Source organism: Prionailurus viverrinus, chromosome X (genome assembly GCF_022837055.1).
Source record: "Prionailurus viverrinus isolate Anna chromosome X, UM_Priviv_1.0, whole genome shotgun sequence".
NCBI lineage: Eukaryota > Metazoa > Chordata > Mammalia > Carnivora > Felidae > Prionailurus > Prionailurus viverrinus.
Genome location: NC_062579.1, coordinates 30,529,371 through 30,551,527, shown reverse-complemented (window position 1 = coordinate 30,551,527; position 22,157 = coordinate 30,529,371). Strand labels below are relative to the sequence as shown.

The 22,157-nt window shown below is 40.6% G+C and overlaps 1 protein-coding gene across 2 annotated transcripts in view; it reads right to left on the bottom strand.

Annotated features, from left to right (window-relative positions):
* The window catches only part of OTC (ornithine transcarbamylase), an 80,722-nt gene that overhangs the window by 55,817 nt on the left and 2,748 nt on the right, over positions 1–22,157 (bottom strand). The window contains exon 1 of one of the 2 annotated variants that reach the window (XM_047843437.1): positions 5,005–5,081. The exons of the other annotated variant lie outside the window; for it this stretch is intronic. Within the exon in view, the coding sequence (XP_047699393.1) occupies positions 5,005–5,081 (77 nt within the window). Of the gene's footprint in view, positions 1–5,004; positions 5,082–22,157 lie in introns of those variants that run through there. 2 annotated transcript variants of the gene reach the window in all.

The following is a 22,157-nucleotide window of genomic DNA, read 5'->3' as shown; positions in this document are numbered from 1 at the left end:
CATTGCAGTCTGGTTAAAGCCAGAGTTTTTGAAAAAGGCAAGACTAGTTCCTTACATTAATTGTATCCCTGGAAGAAATAATTACAGAGATTTCTCAGCCCCAAATCACTGAATGCTAAGAAGTTAAGCCAAGGTAATAGTAGATCTTTGTATTAGCTTTACCCAAATATCTTCCTAGGTAGAAAATGGAAGCATATTCTGTATTGGCAGAATAAAGCCTTTCATTGCAAGAGTCTGCGTTTTCTAACTCTGGTAAATTGTTTGGAGCACGGGAGGAGACCTGGATGTGTTCCCTTGTATAATTGTATTTTGTTGGAAGAGAAAGTGCTTGATTTGAGTAAAATGTGGTCAGTCAGGGGCGCCTGGGTGGCGCAGTCGGTTAAGCGTCCGACTTCAGCCAGGTCACGATCTTGCGGTCCGTGAGTTCGAGCCCCACGTCGGGCTCTGGGCTGATGGCTCAGAGCCTGGAGCCTGTTTCCGATTCTGTGTCTCCCTCTCTCTCTGCCCTTCCCCCGTTCATGCTCTGTCTCTCTCTGTCCCAAAAATAAATAAACGTTGAAAAAAAAATTAAAAAAAAAATGTGGTCAGTCAGAAACAGACTGCCAGAATAGGAAAAAAATTCAGTGTTAAGTGATATTTTGATTCCCATGGAAAATTTGAGATGAAGACTTTATCTTCTGGAGGCATAAGGGGGTAGTCAATGGGCCGTATGGCTGAGATTTTTGTGTTTCTTTAATGTTGCAGATTGATGCAACCATTAAGGCGTATGTTCTTGGTTTTATTTTTTCTTTCTTTACTAAGATATCTTGGCTGTATTTTAAAAAAGGATACTGCGTAAGGGTAGAATGGCCAACTTTATCAGTTTGGAAGGATCAAAATAATCAAAGCAGTGGAATAAAAACAGCAGTGGTTTTAATTATTCAAATTCTAGTCCTAGTCAAACTTTGACCTCGGGACGATCACTTTCCATCTTTGGCCTCAGTTCTTTATCTGAAAAATTAAGAAAATGAACTTACAATCAGTGATCTCTCTTGTCTTTGTCTTCCGCAACATTCGTGAAGTTTATAAACACAAGATTTCCCATAGGCCATACTGGAGCCATCCGAATTCTCAGTGGCCTGCCTTTAATTTCATCCCTTTCTTGCCATCTCAATATTGGAATGCATGCAAGGGAGACTGACTTTACCTTCACAAAACCCTTGAATCTCATCCTACTGATTTGGAAAAAAAAAAAAAAAAAAAAAAGCACAAACGGTCCAAATTTCTTTACTTTATTAACAATAATAGTTTATTACTAAAAATCGACTTGCAACCTTTCTCACTGTTGCCACATGCTCACATGTGGTATAAATCACTATTGTAATGGGGGGACTAGGTGGTTCCTAAGATATCTTAGATCGTCAGCCTTCTAAAATGGTGCAACTTCCGCTCATCTGAAAAACGAAGCAGGCTCGCTTTGTGCAGACCTGCTATTATAGGTCTGGAACCCTGACACTGTTGAAAATCTGTAGCTGCCCTACTTCTTCTATCTTAGTTAAATCACTACATTACTAAAAATAACAAACCGGAAATAAACCCAAATTTTATTGTTGGCCAAGGGAAATATCATGACCCCCTTCCACGCCTGATCTCAGACCCTGTATAGTTTTGTGAAGCCGGGAAGTATGTTTTTAACAGGGCATTCATTTTCAGTTAGGACAGAAGACGTGACTAATCACAGAGGACTGTTTTCTCTCCTCTAGGCAAGAGCACGGATGGCCTGTAATCACTTCATCGGTGTGTCCACACGCGTACAGATAGCATGGGTGTGGGATGAAGGGAGCATAATGAGTTATGTAAGCCCTTAGAGAGGTCTGGAATGAAATACCTGAAAACCAGTCACCTCCGCTCCAATCCATAACCTCCACAAAATTGGGTGGCTTAGCTCAATATTCTCTGAAGAAATTTCTATTTGTGAGATGAAATTGAACTGCACTTACAAATTGGTCTTCTCTGATAAAGAAAGAGATTTTTTTAGTGATTTCTTTAAAAGCTCTAAGTGGTTTCCCTAATAGGCAACAAATCACAGGACACTGTCTATTATCCAAACACCGCCAGGCTCTAGAGCCTTGTTTGTGAGATGAAAAGCCTATGGATTGGGTCTTCTCGGCAGTCTTGGTGTCTGATCCTATTGATTTGGGGGAAAAAAAGAAATAATAATTGACGAAAAATGATTGATTCAGGAGGCTGCATGAATGGTTTCAGCCTCACTTAAGCTGTTATTTTTATCCTGTCCATGGCAATATGGCTGCTCACTTCAAAACGGTGCGGTACCCGTTTTATGGCATTGCCAAACACCGACCACACATTTCTTATCACTCTCTGGTGTTAAGGTCACATGGTATATTCTGTAGCAAGGTCCCTCCACCCTTCCCAAGAGATATGGGTCGGGGGTGGGGGGAAGAACTCGACTCCCTGTGGAAGGCTGAAAGTCAAAGTACAATACAGGCAGAGTTGACTGGGAGTTTTCCCTGTTGTTGAGAGGTCATCAAAGGCCTTAGGTCTTACTGGACCTCAGCAAATCTGAATTCATCTAGCTGGCAAGTAGCACGGCTAACGAAAAGAGTTGGAAAGAAAAATACCCACGCCGCATGAGAACAATACCGTTTCAAAGTCAGCCCATTTTCATGAGGCTTATGCTCTTAAGTTTCTAACGGCATGAGTGATTCGAGGCTCTCATATTTTCAAATAGTAGGTACAGATTTGGGCTGATTTAGCTAGGCTTTAGCCTCAGCCCCATTCACTGTGAGAGACAGCTAGCCAGGACTTTGAGAATTATGGTCTGACTACTGGATGTAGATGATAGCATATTAGTAAATACCAAAGAAGCCTCAACATTTGGCAGATGTTTTAGTTCCAAACATTTAATTTGTGACCGTTATTTATTTTTTTTTTGCTTCTTTTTTTTTTATTTTTTTTTCAACGTTTTTTATTTATTTTTGGGACAGAGAGAGACAGAGCATGAACGGGGGAGGGGCAGAGAGAGAGGGAGACACAGAATCGCAAACAGGCTCCAGGCTCCGAGCCATCAGCCCAGAGCCTGACGCGGGGCTCGAACTCACGGACCGCGAGATCGTGACCTGGCTGAAGTCGGACGCTTAACCGACTGTGCCACCCAGGCGCCCCAGTGACCGTTATTTAAAAAATCTCTCGTGGTTGGTGGGTTTGAGCCCCGCATTGGGCTCTGTGCTGACAGCTCAGAGCCTAGAGCCTGCTTCGGCTTCTGTGTCTCCTTCTCTCTCTGCTCCTCTCCTGCTTGCACTTGCTCTCTCTCTCTCTCTCTCTCAAAAATAAACATTAAAAATCAATAATCACTGTAATTTTCAAAGAAGAGTAGAAGTTTAAGTTTCAAGCTTTGGCTGTTCATTCAGGTGATTATTTTCAGCTCAGTGATGATTCTTTGTTAAAAACTATGGGAAAAAATGTCATCAAACTGTTATCTGATGTAATGCAGTGACATGGAATAATAAAATAATGAACATTGGTCTGTCACTTTACAGTTTTCACGCGCATTATCTCGCTGATTATCACTAGACTGTGACTTCATGTGTCTGGTATGAAGTACCTTCTTTGCCACTGTATCTCCAACACCTTGCAAGGAGCATGGCTCGGAAGTAGGTGCTCAGTGAGTATTTATTAAACGAATGGTTGAACCACCTTGTGATGTAAGCAGAGCAGGTATTACTCTTTTTCCCATTTTATAGGGGAAGCAACATTACAGAAAAGTTTAACGACTTGCTCAAGGTGATAGAGCCAGAAAGTGGTGGTACCAGGCCTTGAATCTTGTTCTTTAGACTCCAAAACCTGAGATTTCCTCCACATCCTTGGGTTATGTGGTCAAACTCTAGTACTAATTGGTAAACCCCAGAATTTCTGTCGGCCTCATAAACCTTCTCTGTAAAATAAGAGAAGGCTAATAATATTCTGTGGCTCTGACGTCCCACCTAGGTCTAATACTATGAGCTCAATTTACAGTATCATTTACAATGTCATTCTGGCTTCTGAGAGTCTTCTATTCACCAAAGAAATGGTGCTAATGATACAGTCCAGAGAGGTCAGAGCTGTCAGGTGGCCCAGAGGAGGGACTCAGGGCCACTGTCAAAGACCCACTTAGTCACAGTGGGAGAAAACTTCAGACAACTTCAGACTAGAAGCTTCTCCTTTTAGGAAGTCAATGAGGTTGTTTTGAGGTTGGTTGGAAAGAGTCTCTGGGAAAATTCTATGTGATTGTTAACATGCAGTTACTGTAGAAGCTTTCTTGCAACGATGTGCACATTCGATGGCCTTGCTTCCTCAGTTAGCTAGTTGCCCCTATCCCCTTCCCCACAGACACACCCCACACCACCCCCACTGCATGCTCAATAACTATAGAGCAGGATGTAACTCATAGAAAGAATTCACTGGAAACAGCCGCCTTTCACATGCTACCAAGAATTTCAGGGATAGATTCCAAACATGGATTTTGTTTTAAAAATTTCATTATCCTCATCACACATAAGGCTCCTTGGCAGAAGCTTTGTAAATATTTATCTGGTTGTTATTTGGGGGTCTCATTTTTTTTAAGAACTGATTAATCCCCACTCCCTAGAATGATGTATTATTTTCAAGCAAATCCAAATACAAGCTGAAGACCCTGTGTAAATTGGTTGTAATTTTTCTTCAGGCAGGATCCCGTTTAGAATGTACACAAATGGAAGATGTCAAGAACATTTAGCCTGTTACACCCTAGGAGGTTAGTGACGCACCCCCGCGCCCCCTGCTCCCAGCCTGCTCTGAAATCTGATTAGAGAGGACTGAGAAATGAAGGCTCACCTGGAATTAGAGACAGCTGTCTCAAATAAAGGTAGAGCCTGGCACTAAACCCTCCAAAACGACGCCTTTTCGAGGCTGTGCTCCTTTGCAGAATAGAACTTCAGTTATCACCATAGTTCCTAAGTCAGGCTCCAATCTCTGGCCATCACTTACCGAAAATTTCGAACCACGAAATTGTGACCATCTCTAAGAGCTGCCTTGTTCAACAGGGTCCTCAAATTAAACAGCATCTTCTTTTGATAATGAAAAAGATCACTGTATGCTCTTGAAAACGCCTCACCAAGGTCGACAGACAGTGGGCTCCACCTAAAAGCTAAGAATGCTTTCAACTGCAGTGCGAGAGCAAAGGTAAAATCACCCTTCAACTACCTTATCAAATTCCCCTGGTTAGAGATACTGCAGGTCAGGGTACAGGAATGCCTGCACTTTAAGCCAAGCTCCACCACTGCGTGCGTGTGTGTGTGTGTGTGTGTGTGTGTGTGTGTGTGTCTGTTTCGAAGGAATCCTGATTCTTTTGGTGACCAGACTCCTCATTTTTCATAATATATTTATGCTGTCACATACTTGCACAAAATCAATTGACAAGTACTCATTGGGCGTATAATATATGCAGGGAGTTGCAGTGCTGGCTGCTGTGAAGGTACGTAGAAATAACCCACTGAGAAAATGTGAATCGTCAGTGCAGAACCCCAGATGTAGACATGACAACCCGGAGTATTTCCAACGGTATTTCATTTGTAACTCTAAGTCTCAGCTTTCCCGCAAAAACAAACAGAAAGAAATGCCCCGGAGCTATTTTTTTGGTGGCAAAAAGCTGGAGTGGGGAGGTATAATAAAAAGATCTCACTCCTGGAGCTCCCATTGTGCCTTGCACATAGTAGGTCTTCGATAAGCAAGTAGTTGCTTATTAATTCTAGCAGGAACCCACAATCAGTAGAAGTGGGGAGGGGGTACCATACGCTCCTCCCCTGGTAGCCTCTCCAGATCACTAAGAGGTCTTCCAATGCTTTACATTTATTCATTCATCCACAGTTATAAATCAGATATTTTCAAAATCCATTCTGTGTCAGATATTGGACTGGGCTGGAACTTCAGTGAAGGAAGATGATCTCACTGTCACAGAGTTTGCAGTTCAGTAAGTGTGATAATATTTGTAAATAAGCATACATAACACAAGCCCGTAGGAGAGGTCCAGATAAAGCGCTACCATATCACAGGAAAGAAAAAGTACTCTAAGCTGGGAAGGGTGGGAGGCAGGAAAGAAAGGGCTGCATCTTCTGATCAATTTATGTGACTTTAGCAAACCCAGGTAAACACTCGCTGGAAGTTTATGCAATGCAAAAAAATATGCTATTTAAAAATTAATTATGGCCACTTCAGGAACCGGAATGGCTATGATGTCATAATTAATGTCAGCAGGGAAATAAATCTTATTGCTATTCCCTTCTACTTACAAAGAATGATGAGGGACAGAGCGGGAAAGACTGAACTGTTCAAACCTTTACTAAGTCTTCTGTTCCAGAAAGAATATTCCAGGCAGAGGCAAGTGTTCACAAGGGTACAAGAGTAAGAAGGTATAGAGTGAATGTTCCAAGTGGGAGAATAGAAGTCTGCTTTGTTGGAAAAGACTGTAAAGCATCTTTGAAGAGGCAAAAGAGGCCAATTGTTGGATAGGTTTCAGACAGTGAAATTGCTGTATGTAATACAAGGAAGGAAATTGAATGTTTGCAGTGAGATTGAGGGAAAAGAGGTCAACCCGTATGCTAGTGTAAAGCCCATATCTCCAGTCAAGTGTGCTACCTACACAAACAACTCGTGTTAGCAATGCTTGGGGAGAAATCAAGTGTCTGCAGTGCTGTGGTGTAGAAAGTAGGTGGCATTTCTGAGATGCCAAAGCGACTCAGAAACCCTTCTAATTCTACTGAGGTAGGAGCTCAGTCCCTCAGAGGAGACTAAGAAAACTGAAACCACCCACAACCCCTAGCGAGATTGGAACATAAAAGGTGCACCACACGTGGGATGAGGTTAGAGGCAATTTCATTGAATCTCAAAAGACGGTATCTGGGTAACATGTGGAAGAGCACCATAGAGGGTTTGACATTCATCCTCAGAGTTCATGCTTTCATTGACCCACACCATGACTCCTCTAATTCCATTTTAACTGCGTGGTTTGGCACCCTACCTAGTTCCCTTTCTTCACCCAGCCCTCCATTCACTCATTTTTCTCTTCCACCACCAACAGTTGTGCAGTGATCACAGACTGGGTCTCTGTACCAGGTGGGCTCTGAGGGAAATAGTGATAAATAGGAGTGATGGATCCTTTCCCACTCGGAGTCAACCATTTTGTCTCTGTGCTCTGACGCCAGGCATTCTAACCAAGGGGGAGGGGCTTGTTCTCTGCTTCCTTGCTTCAGAAAAGAAAATGAAAAAAAAAAAAAAAAGTTCTGCTTTGTGGCATTGATGGGTTTGTGTCGTGTAAATGCTCCCACCACGGCCAGATCCAAGCTCCCAAAGTGACATCACTGAACATGGAGTTGGGGGAGAGGTGTAGGATGGGCTCTCACAAGCCATTGTGAGCACAGAACTGCCGACCACTCCTATCCGGAAAGGATTCTCTCTAGATTTGGAAAGGAATATTGGGGCCAGATTGTTGAGGGCCTTGAAAGCCAGATTATGGGGTTAAGAATTTAATCTATAGTCAAATAAGGAAGATTATTAAAGTTTTAGAGCTGGGGCAGACAAGGGGACATATGTTACTATCTGCGCCATATTGTGAAAACATGAATCCAGCAGCATTGTGTAAGAAGTATGGTGGGGAGAATATGGAGGCAGAGACAAAGGTTATTGTGTTAGAACAAGGACGTGAGCACATACTGGGGATGTGGAAATAGAAAACAGAGGATGGATGCAGAAAGATTTAGGGATTAGAATCCACCTATCAGAACAACTGATAGGATGTGGAGGGAAGGGAAATGGTAAAGTTAATGAGACTCCAGGATTCCAAGTGTATCCTGTCATTTGACATTTGAGCCTAAAATTCCAAATGGCCAAATGGTACCATTGAGGATATAAAGAATGTTAGTTTCTTGATGTTTTTTAAAAAGTTGTTCTTTTTTAAGTTTATTTATTCTGAGAAAGAGAGAGAGAGTGTGGGCAGGGGAGGGACAGAGTGGGGGGGGAGGGAGAGAATCCCAAGTAGGCTCCATACCAACAGTGTATAGCCCAATGCAGGGCTTGAACTCACAAACCCATGAAATCATGACCTGAGCCAAGATCAAGAGTCAGATGCTTTAACCAACTGAGCCACCCAGGCGCCCCTGTTAGTTTATTGACATTTAAAGCTTATAAGCATCATGTATGAACTTGAAATATTCCTTTGAAATTGCTACTGTTTCCCTAGTGAAGTTCAGGCATCGAAGGGGGAATCAACATGACGTAAAGAATTATGGGAAGGATGCTTGAAGATCAAATGCCATCTCTGGCTGGGTTGCTAACAGATAGCAAATTTGGCCAAATCAATCACTTGACTGCCCTTTCACCCTCCGGGTCCTCACCTGTCTAAATAAAGGTTTTATAAAGTGAGCTATTACACTACTTGCTAAACTTTAACATGATAACCAAACATGAAGTGCAGTGTCTAACAACCTCAGCATAGCTATTGCCAAAGATCTATTGCAACTTTGAGCTCTGTACAAATAAGACATATGGCTGTGACTGCAGTGAGAAACTCTGTTTATTTCAGTGTTAGTAATTACATAAATACTTTTTATAGCTGGTTGTATGGAATCTTTAGAATCCTAGGAAATGTAAAGCATTTGCATGCAGTACACACTTGAGTTACAAGCCCTGTGAAATTGTCACTGGTGCTCTATCTCACACTAGATAAGAACAAAAAAAAGCACGTATCCCAGTGTGAGACCAGAAACCATCCTGTGACCGTGAGGAGGAGCAGCCTTAGAATGAAGTGTGGTTTGCCAGAGTGCAAGAAAGAAGGAATCTTGGTCATTTATGACATCACTGAGTTGCAAAATCAACCAACCTCATGACCCTCCTTACCACTAGATACCGTGTCCTATAAAATAATAAATGCCCTTTTTGTTCAAGCCGCTTTGGGTTTTTTTAATTTAAATTTTAGTTAACATGCAGTGCAATATTGGTTTCAGCAGTAGAATTCAGTGATCCACCACTTACATACCACACCCGGTGCTCATCCCAACAAGTGCCCTCCTTAGTACCCATCACCATTTTAGCCCATCTCCCACCCACTTCCCTCCACCAACCCTCAGTTTGTTCCCTGTCATTAAGCATCTTTTGTGGTTTGTTTCCCTCTCTTCTCTCCCCCCTCCCTTCCCAAATGTTCATCTGTTTTGTTTCTTAAGTTCCACATATGAGTGAAATCATATGGTATTTGTCTTTCTCTGGTTGACTTCTTTCACTTGGCAGATACATTCTAGCACCATCCACTGTTTAAGTCACTTTGAATTGAGGTTTTTGTTACTTGCAACTAAACGCATGCTAACTAATACACAATTTGGCTTAGGTTTTTAAAGGTTTATTTCTCATATAACAATAGGGAAAGAATAATGTCCTTCAAAGATGTGGGTTCTAGTTCAGAACCAATCATTTATTGATGGAATGACGTTGGGCAAGTCAGTTTCCTTATCTACAAACAAAAACAATACTCTTTTTCTCTTCTTTATTTTTTTAAATTTTGGTTAAATGCACGTACTTCATATATTTTGTAATTAAAAATTTAATTAGCATGCAGTGAACTTAATTTTTTTTTTTTTTTGGCACACAGGGCTATGAGTTGTAGTGCCTATATAGATTCGTGTAACCACTACCACAATCAGGATACAGAACATCTCCCCCCCAAATTCCCCCTTAAATTCTTTCGTAGTCATACCCTTCTCTCACCCCCAACCCCTGGCACACCGATCTTATCTCTCTCTCCTATGCTCTTGCCATTTCTAGAATGTAACTTAAATGGAATCATACAGTATATAATCTTCTGAGATTAGCTTCTTTCGCTCATGGTAATGCCTTTGAGATTCATTGTATTACTGTTTATCAGTAGTTTGTTCCTTTTTATTGCTGAATAGTATTCCATTGTATATACCATATGGAATACTATTGTATACACACACACACACACACAATGGAATACTATTCAGCAATAAATACACATGGATATGTATATATCACAGTTTGTTTATTCATCCCCACTAAAGGATATTGAGTTGTTTCCTCATTTAGAACTTACAAATAGAGCTGTCACAAACATTTATATTTAGGTTTTTGTGTGAACATAAGTTTACTTTCTTTAGGGTAAATATTTAGGTGTAGAGTGGCTTGGTTAGATGGCAGGTATACATTTAACTTTTGAAGAAACTGCCAAAATATTTACCGGAGCACCTCTGCCTGTTTGCTATTCCCCTCGTGATGCGTGAGGGCTCCAATTGTGTTGCCTCCTTGTCAGCATTTGTTACTGTCAGTATTTTTCATCGTTGCCACCCAGATAGGTGTGTGGTCACTTCTGATTGTGGTTTTAGTCTGCATTTCTCTAAAGGCTGATGATGTTGACCATCTTTCCATGTGCTTATTTGTCATCTACATATCTTCTTTGCTGAAGTATATGTCAAATCTTTTGCCTACTTAATTTTTTTCCAGTTTTATTAAGAAATAATTGACATACATCACTGCATATATTTAATACAACATGATGGCTTGATTTACATATGTTGTGCAATGATGACCACAATAGGTTCAGCTAACATCCATCTTCTCATACACATACAATAAAAAGCAGAGAGGGACGCCTGGGTGGCTCAGTCACTTAAATGTCTGACTTGGGCTCAGGTCACGATCTCACAGTTCGTGAGTTTGGGCCTCTGTCATCTCAGAGCCTGCTTCAGATTTTCTTCCTCTCTCTCTCTCTACCCACCCCCCTGCTCGTGCTCTCTCTCACTCTCAAAAATAGATAAACAAGCATTTAAAAAAAGAGAAATAATTAAAAAAAAGAATATAAAAGAGGGAAAAATTATCTGTGAGAAGAACTCTTACTTTTCTACATCTCATATAGAATGCCTACTTTATTTTTTAATTGAGTCATTTTTTATTTAGTTTTGAGAGTTCTTTATATATTCTTAACACAAGATCTTTATTGCATATGTGATTTGCAAATATTTTCTTTCAGTTTGCTGCTTGTCTTTTCATTCTCTTGATGGTGTGTTTTATGGAACGAAAGTTTTAAATTTGGATCAAGTTCAACTTGCCGGTTTTTCTTTTTATGGGCTACACTGTTGATGCTGTATCTATGAGCTCTTTGCCTCACCCAGGGTCACAAAGATTTTGTCCTATGTCTTCTGAAAATTTTACAACCTTACAAATTACATTTAGATCTATGATCCATTCTGAGTTAAGTTTTGTCTGAGGTATGAGGTTTAGGTTGAGGTGTTTTGGGTTTTTTTGCGGGGGTGGGGGGGTGGGACACATCTAGATATCCAATTTCCCTTTCCTTAAAAGTCTTCTATGTTCTAGGTCATATCCAATTTGCTGAAGAATCCAAAAAATCCATTTATGTTAATGTCCCTGGAATGCTCTATGAACTATAAAGCTATGTCCTATTGTAAGAATGTATTTTTATGCTGTTTGGATCTGCATGGGAATTGACAATAGAAAATAAATTAGAATTATGAGGGGTACCGGGGTGGCTCAGTCAGTTTAGCATCTGACTTTTGATTTTGGCTCAGGTCATGATCTCATGGTCATCATCTCAGGTCGTGAGATCAAGCCCTGCATCCAGCTCTGAGCTGGCCATGGAACCTGCTCAAGATTCACTCTCTCCTTCGCCCTCTGCCCTTCCCCCTCTTGTGCACATGTGCTCTCTCATACATAAATAACTAAATATTTAAAAAGAAAAATAAGCTAGAATTATGATTGTGGAGGAAATCATCTATCAGCTGGCTACTGTTTTTCTCTCCACTTGTATGTATGTCCCCCCCAGAGTTCCTGCTTTACAGCAAATTTGGAATATTACTTTGTAATTAACAGATAGTAATAGGACTTTGTCAAAATATTGATTCAGGGGTGTTTTCTTGCTGCACCACTACTAAGTATTTGTTCAAACATGCAGGCCCCAGGGGAGATTGTGAAATCAGTGGAGATTATCTCTGACCCCCTCTCCACCTCTTTTCCCACCATATCCTTTCAAGTGAGGCATGTGAAGAAGGTAGACAGGGTCCTCCATGAAAACCAAAATTCTGAACCAGAGCGTGAAATGCTGATTATCAAATTCAAGTGTAATCTCTCTTTTCTCTTGTCATAAAATCACATTTCCATTGAAGTCAGTCTTCTGTTAATCATTTACTCTGGCAGTTGGTGATTTTAAGCAGGACCTAGCATTTTTCAGAGCTTGGATAGGGACAAAAATCTCAAGTTTTCCTACCTGGTGCTCTTCATTTTGCGGTCTGGTAAATGCTGGCAATGTTAGGAAATGCACACACAATTTGTGAGGTAGAGGAAGGACAAATAAATATGATTAATGATCCAACCTTAGTGTCAGAGGCACATGAGATGCAAAAGGTGAGTTTATCTTTCATGGGTGCCCTTTTATTTGCTTAAGCTCCCACCCAGAATCCTAGAGCCATCTGTTTCCCCATAGGCTGATTCTAATTCCTCCCCTTGGAAGCACAGAGGTCAATCTGTGCATAAAGAAGATTTATTAACAGAGCAAGGGCTATTGGGAATTAAACAAACAGAGAAATCACAGAGGCTGAAAGTTCACCAAGTGCCTCGACAGTAATACCTGATGCTCCTTAGGACTGCCAGGTACTTCTAGAGTTTGAGTGATATGGGGGCCCTGAGAGGCTATTGGCATTGCTTCCTGCTGCCCAGTGTTTGGTCTAGAAGCACTGTCCCAATAGTAATTTCCATGGCAATATTCTCACTTGAGCCCAGGACACATTTCCTGGATGTCCTCAAAAATCACTGTGTGGTGAATGCCTTCCCCACCCTTTTCTGGTTCTTGATGAAAGCTGCAGTCTTCTTTGTGGTTGGTGTCTCTCCCCAGACACAACCTGTGAAGTCCTCTTTATCTGCTCATGATTGTTTTATTTGACCACATCTTCTAAGTAGGGGCTGTGCTCTCACCTTCAGCGACAAGCGAAACCCAGCCTTCTTCTCTTAAGGCTGCTCTCCTGGTAGCAATTCTGTGGCCTATAAAGCTAGGACCTAACCAGGGTCCAGAAGAGAAACTCTGAGAATCCTGTCTCAAAAGTGAGAAATAAGTCCTTTCCCTGGAGCTTTGTTGACTATTTGGAGTCTGGGTCATGGGGACTAGGCACTCCCCATGACCAATTCCAGCCTCCAGAATTCTTCCAACATCCTTTCTTCCAAAGAATCAAGGAGTTCGTGGGTTCCCAGGTCATCCTCAATTGTTACCCAGTGTGTTCCCATTAAAATATAAGCAAATCAGGGGCACCTGGGTGGCTCAGTTGGTTAAGCATCTGACTTTGGCTCAGGGCCTGATCTCAGGGTCTGTGAGTTCAAGCCCCGCGTCGGGCTCTGTGCTGACAGCTCGGAGCCTGGAGCCTGCTTTGGATTCTGTGTCTCCCTCTCTGACCCTCCCCCGTTATGTTCTGTCTCTCTCTGTCTCAAAAATAAATAAACATTGGAAAAAAAAATTTTTAAGATAAGGAAATCATCTGGGAAGCCATACAAAGAATTAATCCAGAGATGGGGATGAATATGTGATAATGGATGTAGAGTACATATGCTACTGAATACCATACTACAGTACTGTACCTGGCTTTACTGAACAATAATGTTAGCTTTTATTAGTTACTGGCATTAGAACATGCAGTGAGAACCCCCACACCTTGTCCCAGTTGTTGGTTTATTGTAGTCACTTTCCTGGAAATAAAAGAGAGGTGTCCTGGTTTTTCTTCCCAACATTATCCTCTAAACTAATCAAAATTAAGAAAGAAGCAAAACTGATGTGTCTCAGTGAGGACCTATGATGTGTTTTCTTCTCTCCTTTCCTTTTCCCCTTAAATGATGGGAAAACCAGGGACTTTGTTCTCCCTCAGTACTTCAACTGACTGACTTTTCATGTTTCTAATATTTTACTGTCTGATAGTATTTTCCTTCTGTACCCTGCCATGCTCACCAACCTATTCCATTTGAGATGGAAATGAGATAAAGTAATTAATGATTAATACAAAGGACTCTGTAAATGCCAATAGTCAGTGTTGCTCTCCAGTATAATGAAACAGTGGAACAAAAATGGATCATTACATCTTTTTGCTTCCATGGCCACTACTCTTCTGCCAGTTAAAATTTATAATTATTGCCTGTTTGTTCAAAGCAACGAGGGACATGAAGACAAACCAGTCACTATTTTGAAGCAGGTGTCCCCAAGCAATTGAACACAAAACGAGTCTGGAGACATCAGCAATACATTTTGCGAAGTTCACGTGACAATAACACATCATGATCACCTTCGGTTTTCAGTGACATGACTGACTCTTCCCCCCCACCCACCCACAAGCTCTTTTTCTGCAGTGAATGTGCCGTTCGCATCTCATCTCTCCTATGAGTTAATTTATATCACTACCAGGTGTTTTTATGCACCTTGTGTCATAGCACAGGACACTGGACAGAGAGGATAAATAATCCAGGTAACTTTAGGTTAGGTAGGGGGCAAAGAGTAAATGCATTATTGAGTTTAGAACAAACTGTTTGATCAGCTTGAAGTAAATGCTATTTGCTAGTTTTCCTGTTGTAATTCCAAATGGGACAGCACTTTGGAGTTGCTAGGTGTAAGTGCCATACCTGGAAGGCCACCTATTTCTTTGTGTTTGGGGAAGCCTGGGGACCTTAGTATTATTCTACAAATGATTAAGACATAGCAAAGGATCCAAAGAATTGGGTTTCCATTAGAGGGTCTGGGTCTATTCACCACCCAGAATTCAGGGTTATTTTGGAACCAAACTCCTATAGAAGTGTGGAACAATTTTGAAATTGACCACAGTTTTCAGAACATTCTGTGCTATTTTTTTCTTCTTCATCCTGACACTACCCTTTCATTTAACAAAGTAATGTTGGCATCTGACACTATTCCTTAACTTTATTAAGTAAGTATAATTAAAAGTTATTTACGTTCAATTATTTGCTTATCTGCTTCTTTGATTGTGCCTTCTCTTTTCATCAATACCAATTTTAGCTTCATCTAATCAAAGTGGTGAAATAATTAGATAGATAAGAGATTTAAAGTAAAACTGATGCATCAACCTTGATAAGACCCTAAGGCTTCCCAGAATATTAACTTGCTTTACCACTGTTATCCCTAAGGTTCACCTTGATTTTTATGTGCCTCTTAACTTGGGTGGGAGATACTGAGAAAGCTATTAAAATCAATATGAAATGTTGGGGCACCTGGGTGGCTCAGTCCATTAGGTATCCAACTCTTGATTTTGGCTCAGGTCATGATCTCATGGTTCGTGAGTTTGAGCCCCGCATTGGGCTCTGTGCTAATAGTGCAGAGCCTGCTTGGAATTCTCTCCCCCTCGCTCTCTGCCCTTCCCCAGATTGTACTCTCTCTCTCAAAATAAATAAGTAAACATTAAAAAATCATAGGAGGAATTCCGTAAATATTATGACTTGCTGATATATGTTGAAGTTTCACGTACAGTGAGAAACTGGGTCAAAATGACCACTTAGAACTACTCATTAGACAAAAGGAAAGATTTGAGACTATGCATTTATTAAACTTAAAAAAAAATTTAATGTTTAGTTATTTTTGAGAGCGAGCACAAGCAGGGGAGGGGCAGAAAGAGAGAGGGACAGAGGATCTGAAGCGGGCTCTGTGCTGAGAGCAGTGAGGCCAATGTGGCACTCGAACTCATGAACCATGAGATCATGACATGAGCCGAAGTCAGACACCTAACCATCTGAGTCACCCAGGTGCCCCAAAGATGCTCTTTTACTGAGGAGAGTTACCTTGTAAGATGAAGGCAGTTGTCTTCATCCACCCCCACCAATCCCCAAGATCATCAGATCTCATCATAATTCTGGGAGGGGGATGGCAGTGACAAAGTCTGAAGCAAAGAATGGCAAAGAACTTGTGGATCTAGTTTATATTGGAAAAACTCTGGCAAGTGACTATGAGAATAGAGTAAAAGTATGCTTGATCAAGGATGAGACGGGTAATTTTGGATTGGTCTGGATCCAACAGCTGAAGATTCACTGTGGATTGAGCAGCTATATTGAATCTGAGGAATAAAGGAGGGAAATGCTCCCAAAGGGCAAAACTTCAAGTGGTATACCTTGACTCGCATTTCACTTGGAGGGAGAGAAGCCTTGAGGCATGGATCTATACGCATTCATAAGCAGTGGTTAATGGTTTGGCCAGATGATTAAGGACATGGAAGGGACAAGATTAAAGACTGAAGACAAGTGTTTTCCACATGAAGAGCAGCTGAAAAACACCAGAGTTGTATTGAGAGAAATACGTGTTCATTGAAGTTTTGATATGAACAGCCCAAGAGGTTTACGTGTTCTATTAGGAAAACAGTGATTAGTGCATTCTATTGTGTGGACTAATATATATCTTTGGCTTCCCAGCATTTGAACCCCCAAGTATATTTAAAAATCTTGTTCCTTTCCTACTCTCTCGTGTAAAGATCTAGAGACATAAAGGGAACTTCCTAAGATCAGGGAATGAGGGAAGGAAGGAAATGAGAGCGAGAGAGAGAACAGAGAACTGGAAATAAAAACCAAATCCATATACTCCCACTGATAGTCTTACTGTTACAAATTAATAAATGATACATAAGAGGTCATTTTTTAATTGAGATTTGTCTTTTTTTTTTTTTAAAGAGGAGGCAGAATTGTCTTGTGAGCTCTTTCCAGATACCTAGAAATCCCCAGGTGTGTGAGTTTTGAAAGAAGGCAGCAGCCCGGTTCCCATCAAGGAAGCCAAAGGAAGCAATATTCCCTATCCTCCCTCCCCTCGGCGAAAAGGGTTAACTAGTAGGTGAACTAGCCCTAACCAATTGGATGCTTCCACCCAGGACTTTTCTCTCAAGAGTGTGACCAAAAGACGAAGGGACAAGATTAGAAGCACGGTGAAAACAGTGGCTTTGTCTAGCAGTGAAATCCTAGCCAGATTGTTCCTGCTGGGTAGCTTTCCTTGATCTATGCCTTTTTTTTTTTTTCACAAGCCTCATTCCCCAGTCTTCCATTGATTCTCTGCACTGGTTGATAGCCTCAGGTGCTAGTTATCTACCCAGGAAAGTTGATTTGCATGGGCTACATCAGTGAGCTCTCAGGTCTTCTAGCTTCTGGTTGGATTTGGCCATTGGAACCCCAGCTGGAGAATGGAGGGAGAGAGTAGAATGAAGTCAGAATATTTATGTGTTTAGATATGTAATACGTAATATTTCTGGCTTCCTATGAGGTCACCTTGGGTTGGCTGTTCCTCAACAGAAATGAACTGTTCCTCTCAAGGTGGCCTACTCTACATAACTCTCTCTCCTTCCAAGTTTTTTTTTTAATGTTTATTTATTTTTGAGAGAGAGAGATCCTTCCGAGTTCTAATAAGCTCACCATGCCTTCAACTTCTGGGGCCAAGGGATAGTAACAGTTCTATTGCTGTCAGCACTATGCCTTGTGTTTGCCCTAACCCCCTTCCGACCCTTTGGAATTAGTTCCTTTGTAAATAAACCTTTCTCCAATTATCCTAATAAGAGAGTACCATCTGTTTGTCAGCAAGCTGATATGCCTTCAAGTACCTTCATTTTCTGGTTAACTTTGTGCCAAAGAAACCCAACAGACTTAGCGTTCTGACAAGAGGATAGAGAAGGAGCAAAAGCCTAGAGTTGGGGTCAAAGGTGAAATTTTCAGTGAATGGTAATAAATGAGAGTGAATGTAGCCAAGGGACTCTGTTAGGAAAAAGTCACCCATGGAAAGGCATAGATAAAAATAGCTCGGAACCCACTTACAGTCTTCAAGCCTGACCCCCAATCACAAAGGGCAATGGCTCACAGTTGATGTAAAAGGAAGCTTCTGTTCATAAACGTACAATTGCTGAATAGTCAGGCCATTCATTTTTAAGTGTCTGGACAGTCATTAAGTCTGCCCTCCCTCCCTCCCAGTTCCTGTGGTGTTTTACACAAAGCAAAATGCACATAGGTTCTTCCACACGTCTCCTCTAGAGTTTTCTTTTCTGTCAGAGAGACACAGCAGTGCCATGTTTGCAATGATGAGCGTGAAAAAGCTATTAATCTAGCTCCACCTAGATGCACCAAGTCTAACTGCAGGGCTGCCTCCAGCTTCATTGTGTACAAAGTAATGAAATTCTAAAAGCACGGACCCTGAAACAAAAACCGGGAATTCAAGTTATGGGAGAAAGCAAATAATATGTGAAGAGCTTACTGAAAGCCAGGCACCACAGATTGTGTACACATAATCTCATTTAAACCGCACAATCCTGCAAATTAGGAGTTATTCTCCTGATTTAACAGGTGAAGAATCAAAGGCAGAGTAAGCAACTTTCCCAGATTATTCATGGAACAAGCGGTAAAGCCATAATTCACAGCCGTGCTAGTCCAAGCCTAGCTTTGAAACTGAGGTGCGCGGCCCCCAGGGGATGCTCGAGACAACCCATTTTGGTGGAGCAAGCCAAATAGTAGAACTTTCGGTTCTGTTTCATTTTCATCAGCTTATCTGAAATCTTTTTGTGCATATTTTACAATATACACAATAATATATGAGTACAGCAGTACATGCAGACAAATAGGTAAATACACATGTATTTCTTCTGCTGGGTAGTTTTCCTTGATCTTTGTCTTTGTATTTTCTGAGCTTCATTCCTCAAACTTCTCACTGATTCTGCATGCCAGCTGGTAGCGTCGAGTATAGGTATAAACCCAGGAAAACTGATTTGCATCGGCCACATCAGTGAGCTCTTACATCTTCTGGCTTCTGGCTGACTATAAATGACGTGCGATCTAAAAGGTTTGAAGACCACTGCTCTGCGCCTCTCAAAAGGCAGTATAGTGTAGTTGTTAGGAGGATGGATTCTGGAGCTAGACTGCATGTGTTCCAACCCCAGCTACCACGTTTTAGCCGAGAGACGTTGGCTAACTTCACCTCTCTGTACCTCAGTTTCCTCGTCTACAATATGCAGATTTAGATAATTAATACATAGAGTGCTTTGACCAATATCTGACAAAACTAAGAGTACAAGCCATTATCATCACATTACATGATCCTTCAAAGTAGTCATCTAGGAAAGTACCTTGTCATAGAAGTCCTGCCATATTTCCCTTACAACTCTTCTTTAGGAACTGGCTCTTGAGTTAGTCTGTGAGCCACCTGAGATCACCAGATCCCCTTCTTTTAAAAAAAAATTAATGTTTATTTATTTTGGGGGGAGAGAGAGTGGGAGAAGCAGAGAGAGGGGGAGACAGAGAATCCAAAGCAGGTTCCACACTGTCAGCACAAAGCCTGATGTGGGGGCTCAAACCCACAAACTGAGGGATCATGACCTGAACTGAAGTCAGATGCTTAACCAACTGAGCCACCCAGGTGCCCCCCCAGATCCATTTCTTAATAGTCATCCTTTATTTGTCACCCCAAAGGATATTGTTCTTCTTGAAAATGTTTTTTTACTTTATATCAACTTAAGTTTCATATTATTTTTGAAAACAAATCTATTTTCTAAAATCTAATACAAATGCAAAGATTAAGGGTTTACATTTCTGTAGTTTTTTACAGAAACATACCTCAAGCTCTCAAGTTTCTTCCAAGACTATCAAAGCATGTTCTCAACAATTTCAGTGTCCTCCCAAAGAAGGGGAAATGTCTCATTTGGATGCCTAGTTATGTCTAGCGAAAATAATGGTCATTTTACTGCAAAAAATTAACCATTTTATTAGAGCATGGTGTAATATAGGGAGTCCAATCATCTACATCAAATAAAACTAGGTTTGACTCCTGGCTCAATATTTGCTAATAGAATCACTTACAGATCATTAACATCTATGAAGTGATTTAATAATTCCTTGCTGCAGGTTTGGGGTGGAAAATGAGCTCAGTGAGGTAGAGAGCCAGATGATGTAGTCTGTTGTTAGGACTATGGCTTTTTTTTTTTTCCAGTGAACAGGGAGGGTCTGTTGGAGGGTTTTGAGAAAGAAGAAGGCGTGTCATTTTCTTAAAAGGATTGTTCTGATTCCTGGGTTGTGAATAGTGTTAGGATGGAAGCAGGGACACCAATTAAGAAGTGATGGCAATGGTCCAGGTGAGAGGTAATGATGTTTTAGGACAGGGAGGTGATAGTGGAGGTGATGAGATTGTAAGGAGCTTAGACGTATTTGATAGAGATAGAGATAGAGATAGAGAGATAGAGATAGAGATAGAGATAGAGATAGAGATGGAGATAGAGACGGATCTCAATCAGGTAGATGTGTATAAAATACAACAAAGGGACACAATCATTACTACTTTATGCTCAAAACTTGTGCAATAATCAATGGATGGCTAGTTCAGGATTGGTGTGAACTAGAATCTTATATTTTTTCCTTCCAGTCATATTTTAATTTTTCCTCAATAGGCAGATAACATAGTCTTCCTGAGAGTTAGGGTTCTGTAGCCAGACAAATATGGGTTCAAATCTTGGCTCCACCTCTTACTAACTGTTTGACCTAGAGGAAGTTACTTAACCTCTCTGTACCTCGGTGTCTTTATCTGTAAAACGCGGACACTCAATAACATGTATCCTAGACAGTTTTGTGAGGATTCACTAAGTTAATGTGTCTAAAGTCCTTAGAACTGTGCCTGCCACATAATAAATGCTCATTGAATGTTAGCTATTATGATTTTCAGCTTCTATTAGTTGTTTGATTTCTTATTTTTTATTTTGAACCCTTTTGTTTTGATCAAAAAGCAAATTGTGTTAATTATATAAAAAAATTAAAACCATACAGATAGGTAGGGCTTAGAAATTAGAAGGCCACGGGGCACCTGGGTGACTCAGTCAGTTAAACGTCCAACTCTTGGTTTCAGCTCAGGTCATGATCTCATGGTTCATGGGATCAATCCCCCAGGTCGTCCTCCATGCTGACAATGTGGAGCCTGCTTGGGATTCTCTCCCGCCCCTCCCCCATGCACTCTCTCTCTCTCTCTCTCTCTGTCCCTCTCTCAAAATAAATAACTTAAAAATTTTTTTGATGACCTCTCTAATTGCACACCCCAGAGGAAACTACTATTAAACAGTGTAGTAAATATATTTTTTTAATTTGTTTAATGTTTATTTATCTTGGAGAGAGAGACAGAGTGTGAGCGAGGGAGGGGCAGAGAGAGAGGGAGACACAGAATCCGAAGCAGGCTCCAGGTTCCAAGCTGTCAGCACAGAGCCCGACGTAGGGCTCCAACTCATGCACGGGGAGATCATGCCCTGAGCCGAAGTCATAGGCTTAACCGACTGAGCCACCCAGGCCCCCCTAAAGAGTGTAGTAAATATCGATCCAGATTTTTACCTATGTGTTTATCGCACCTATCCATATATGCATATATGTTAATTTAGTTTTTATGAAATGGGATAATACTCTACATATTATTTTGCAATTTGTTTTTATCACTTAAAATTTGATCTTAGATATTTTTCCATTTAAGTGCATGTAAAGCTATTATATTGATTTTCATGATTGCATAGTATCCTATTGTGTGGAAGCCCAATAATTTACTTATTCAGTAGCTTATTGAAGTCATTTATCTATCTTTATCTATTTATTTATTTTGTTCTAACAAACAATGGAGTATTTTTGGTGCACATATTTTTGGTGCAAATTTCTATATTTCTGTAGGAAAAAATTCTGAAAGAACTTATTATAGAAATGGTTTTGATGAGTAAGAATGATATGCCTTTTTAAAAAAATTGTAATTTATATTGCCAAATGACCTTTCGAAAAGATCATATTTTTGTTGAATTCCCACAAACCGTGAATAAATGTGCTTATTCTTCTGCTAACTATATCCTGGCAATCTTTTTAATCTTTGCCAGTTTAATAGGAAAAGTAAATAAGTGTTATGGTTTTATTTACACTTTTAATAATACAGTTAACTGTCTTTTCAAATGATTAAAATTTGAATTTTTTGGTACAAACTTCTTATTTTGTCCATTGATTTTTTTTTTTTTTTTGGCTGAGATCTTTTTTATTTATTTTTTCCTTTTCTCTCCTTTAAGATTTGGAAAAGGCAAGCTATAGGCCTGGAGAAAATATTCATAATACATAAAACTGAC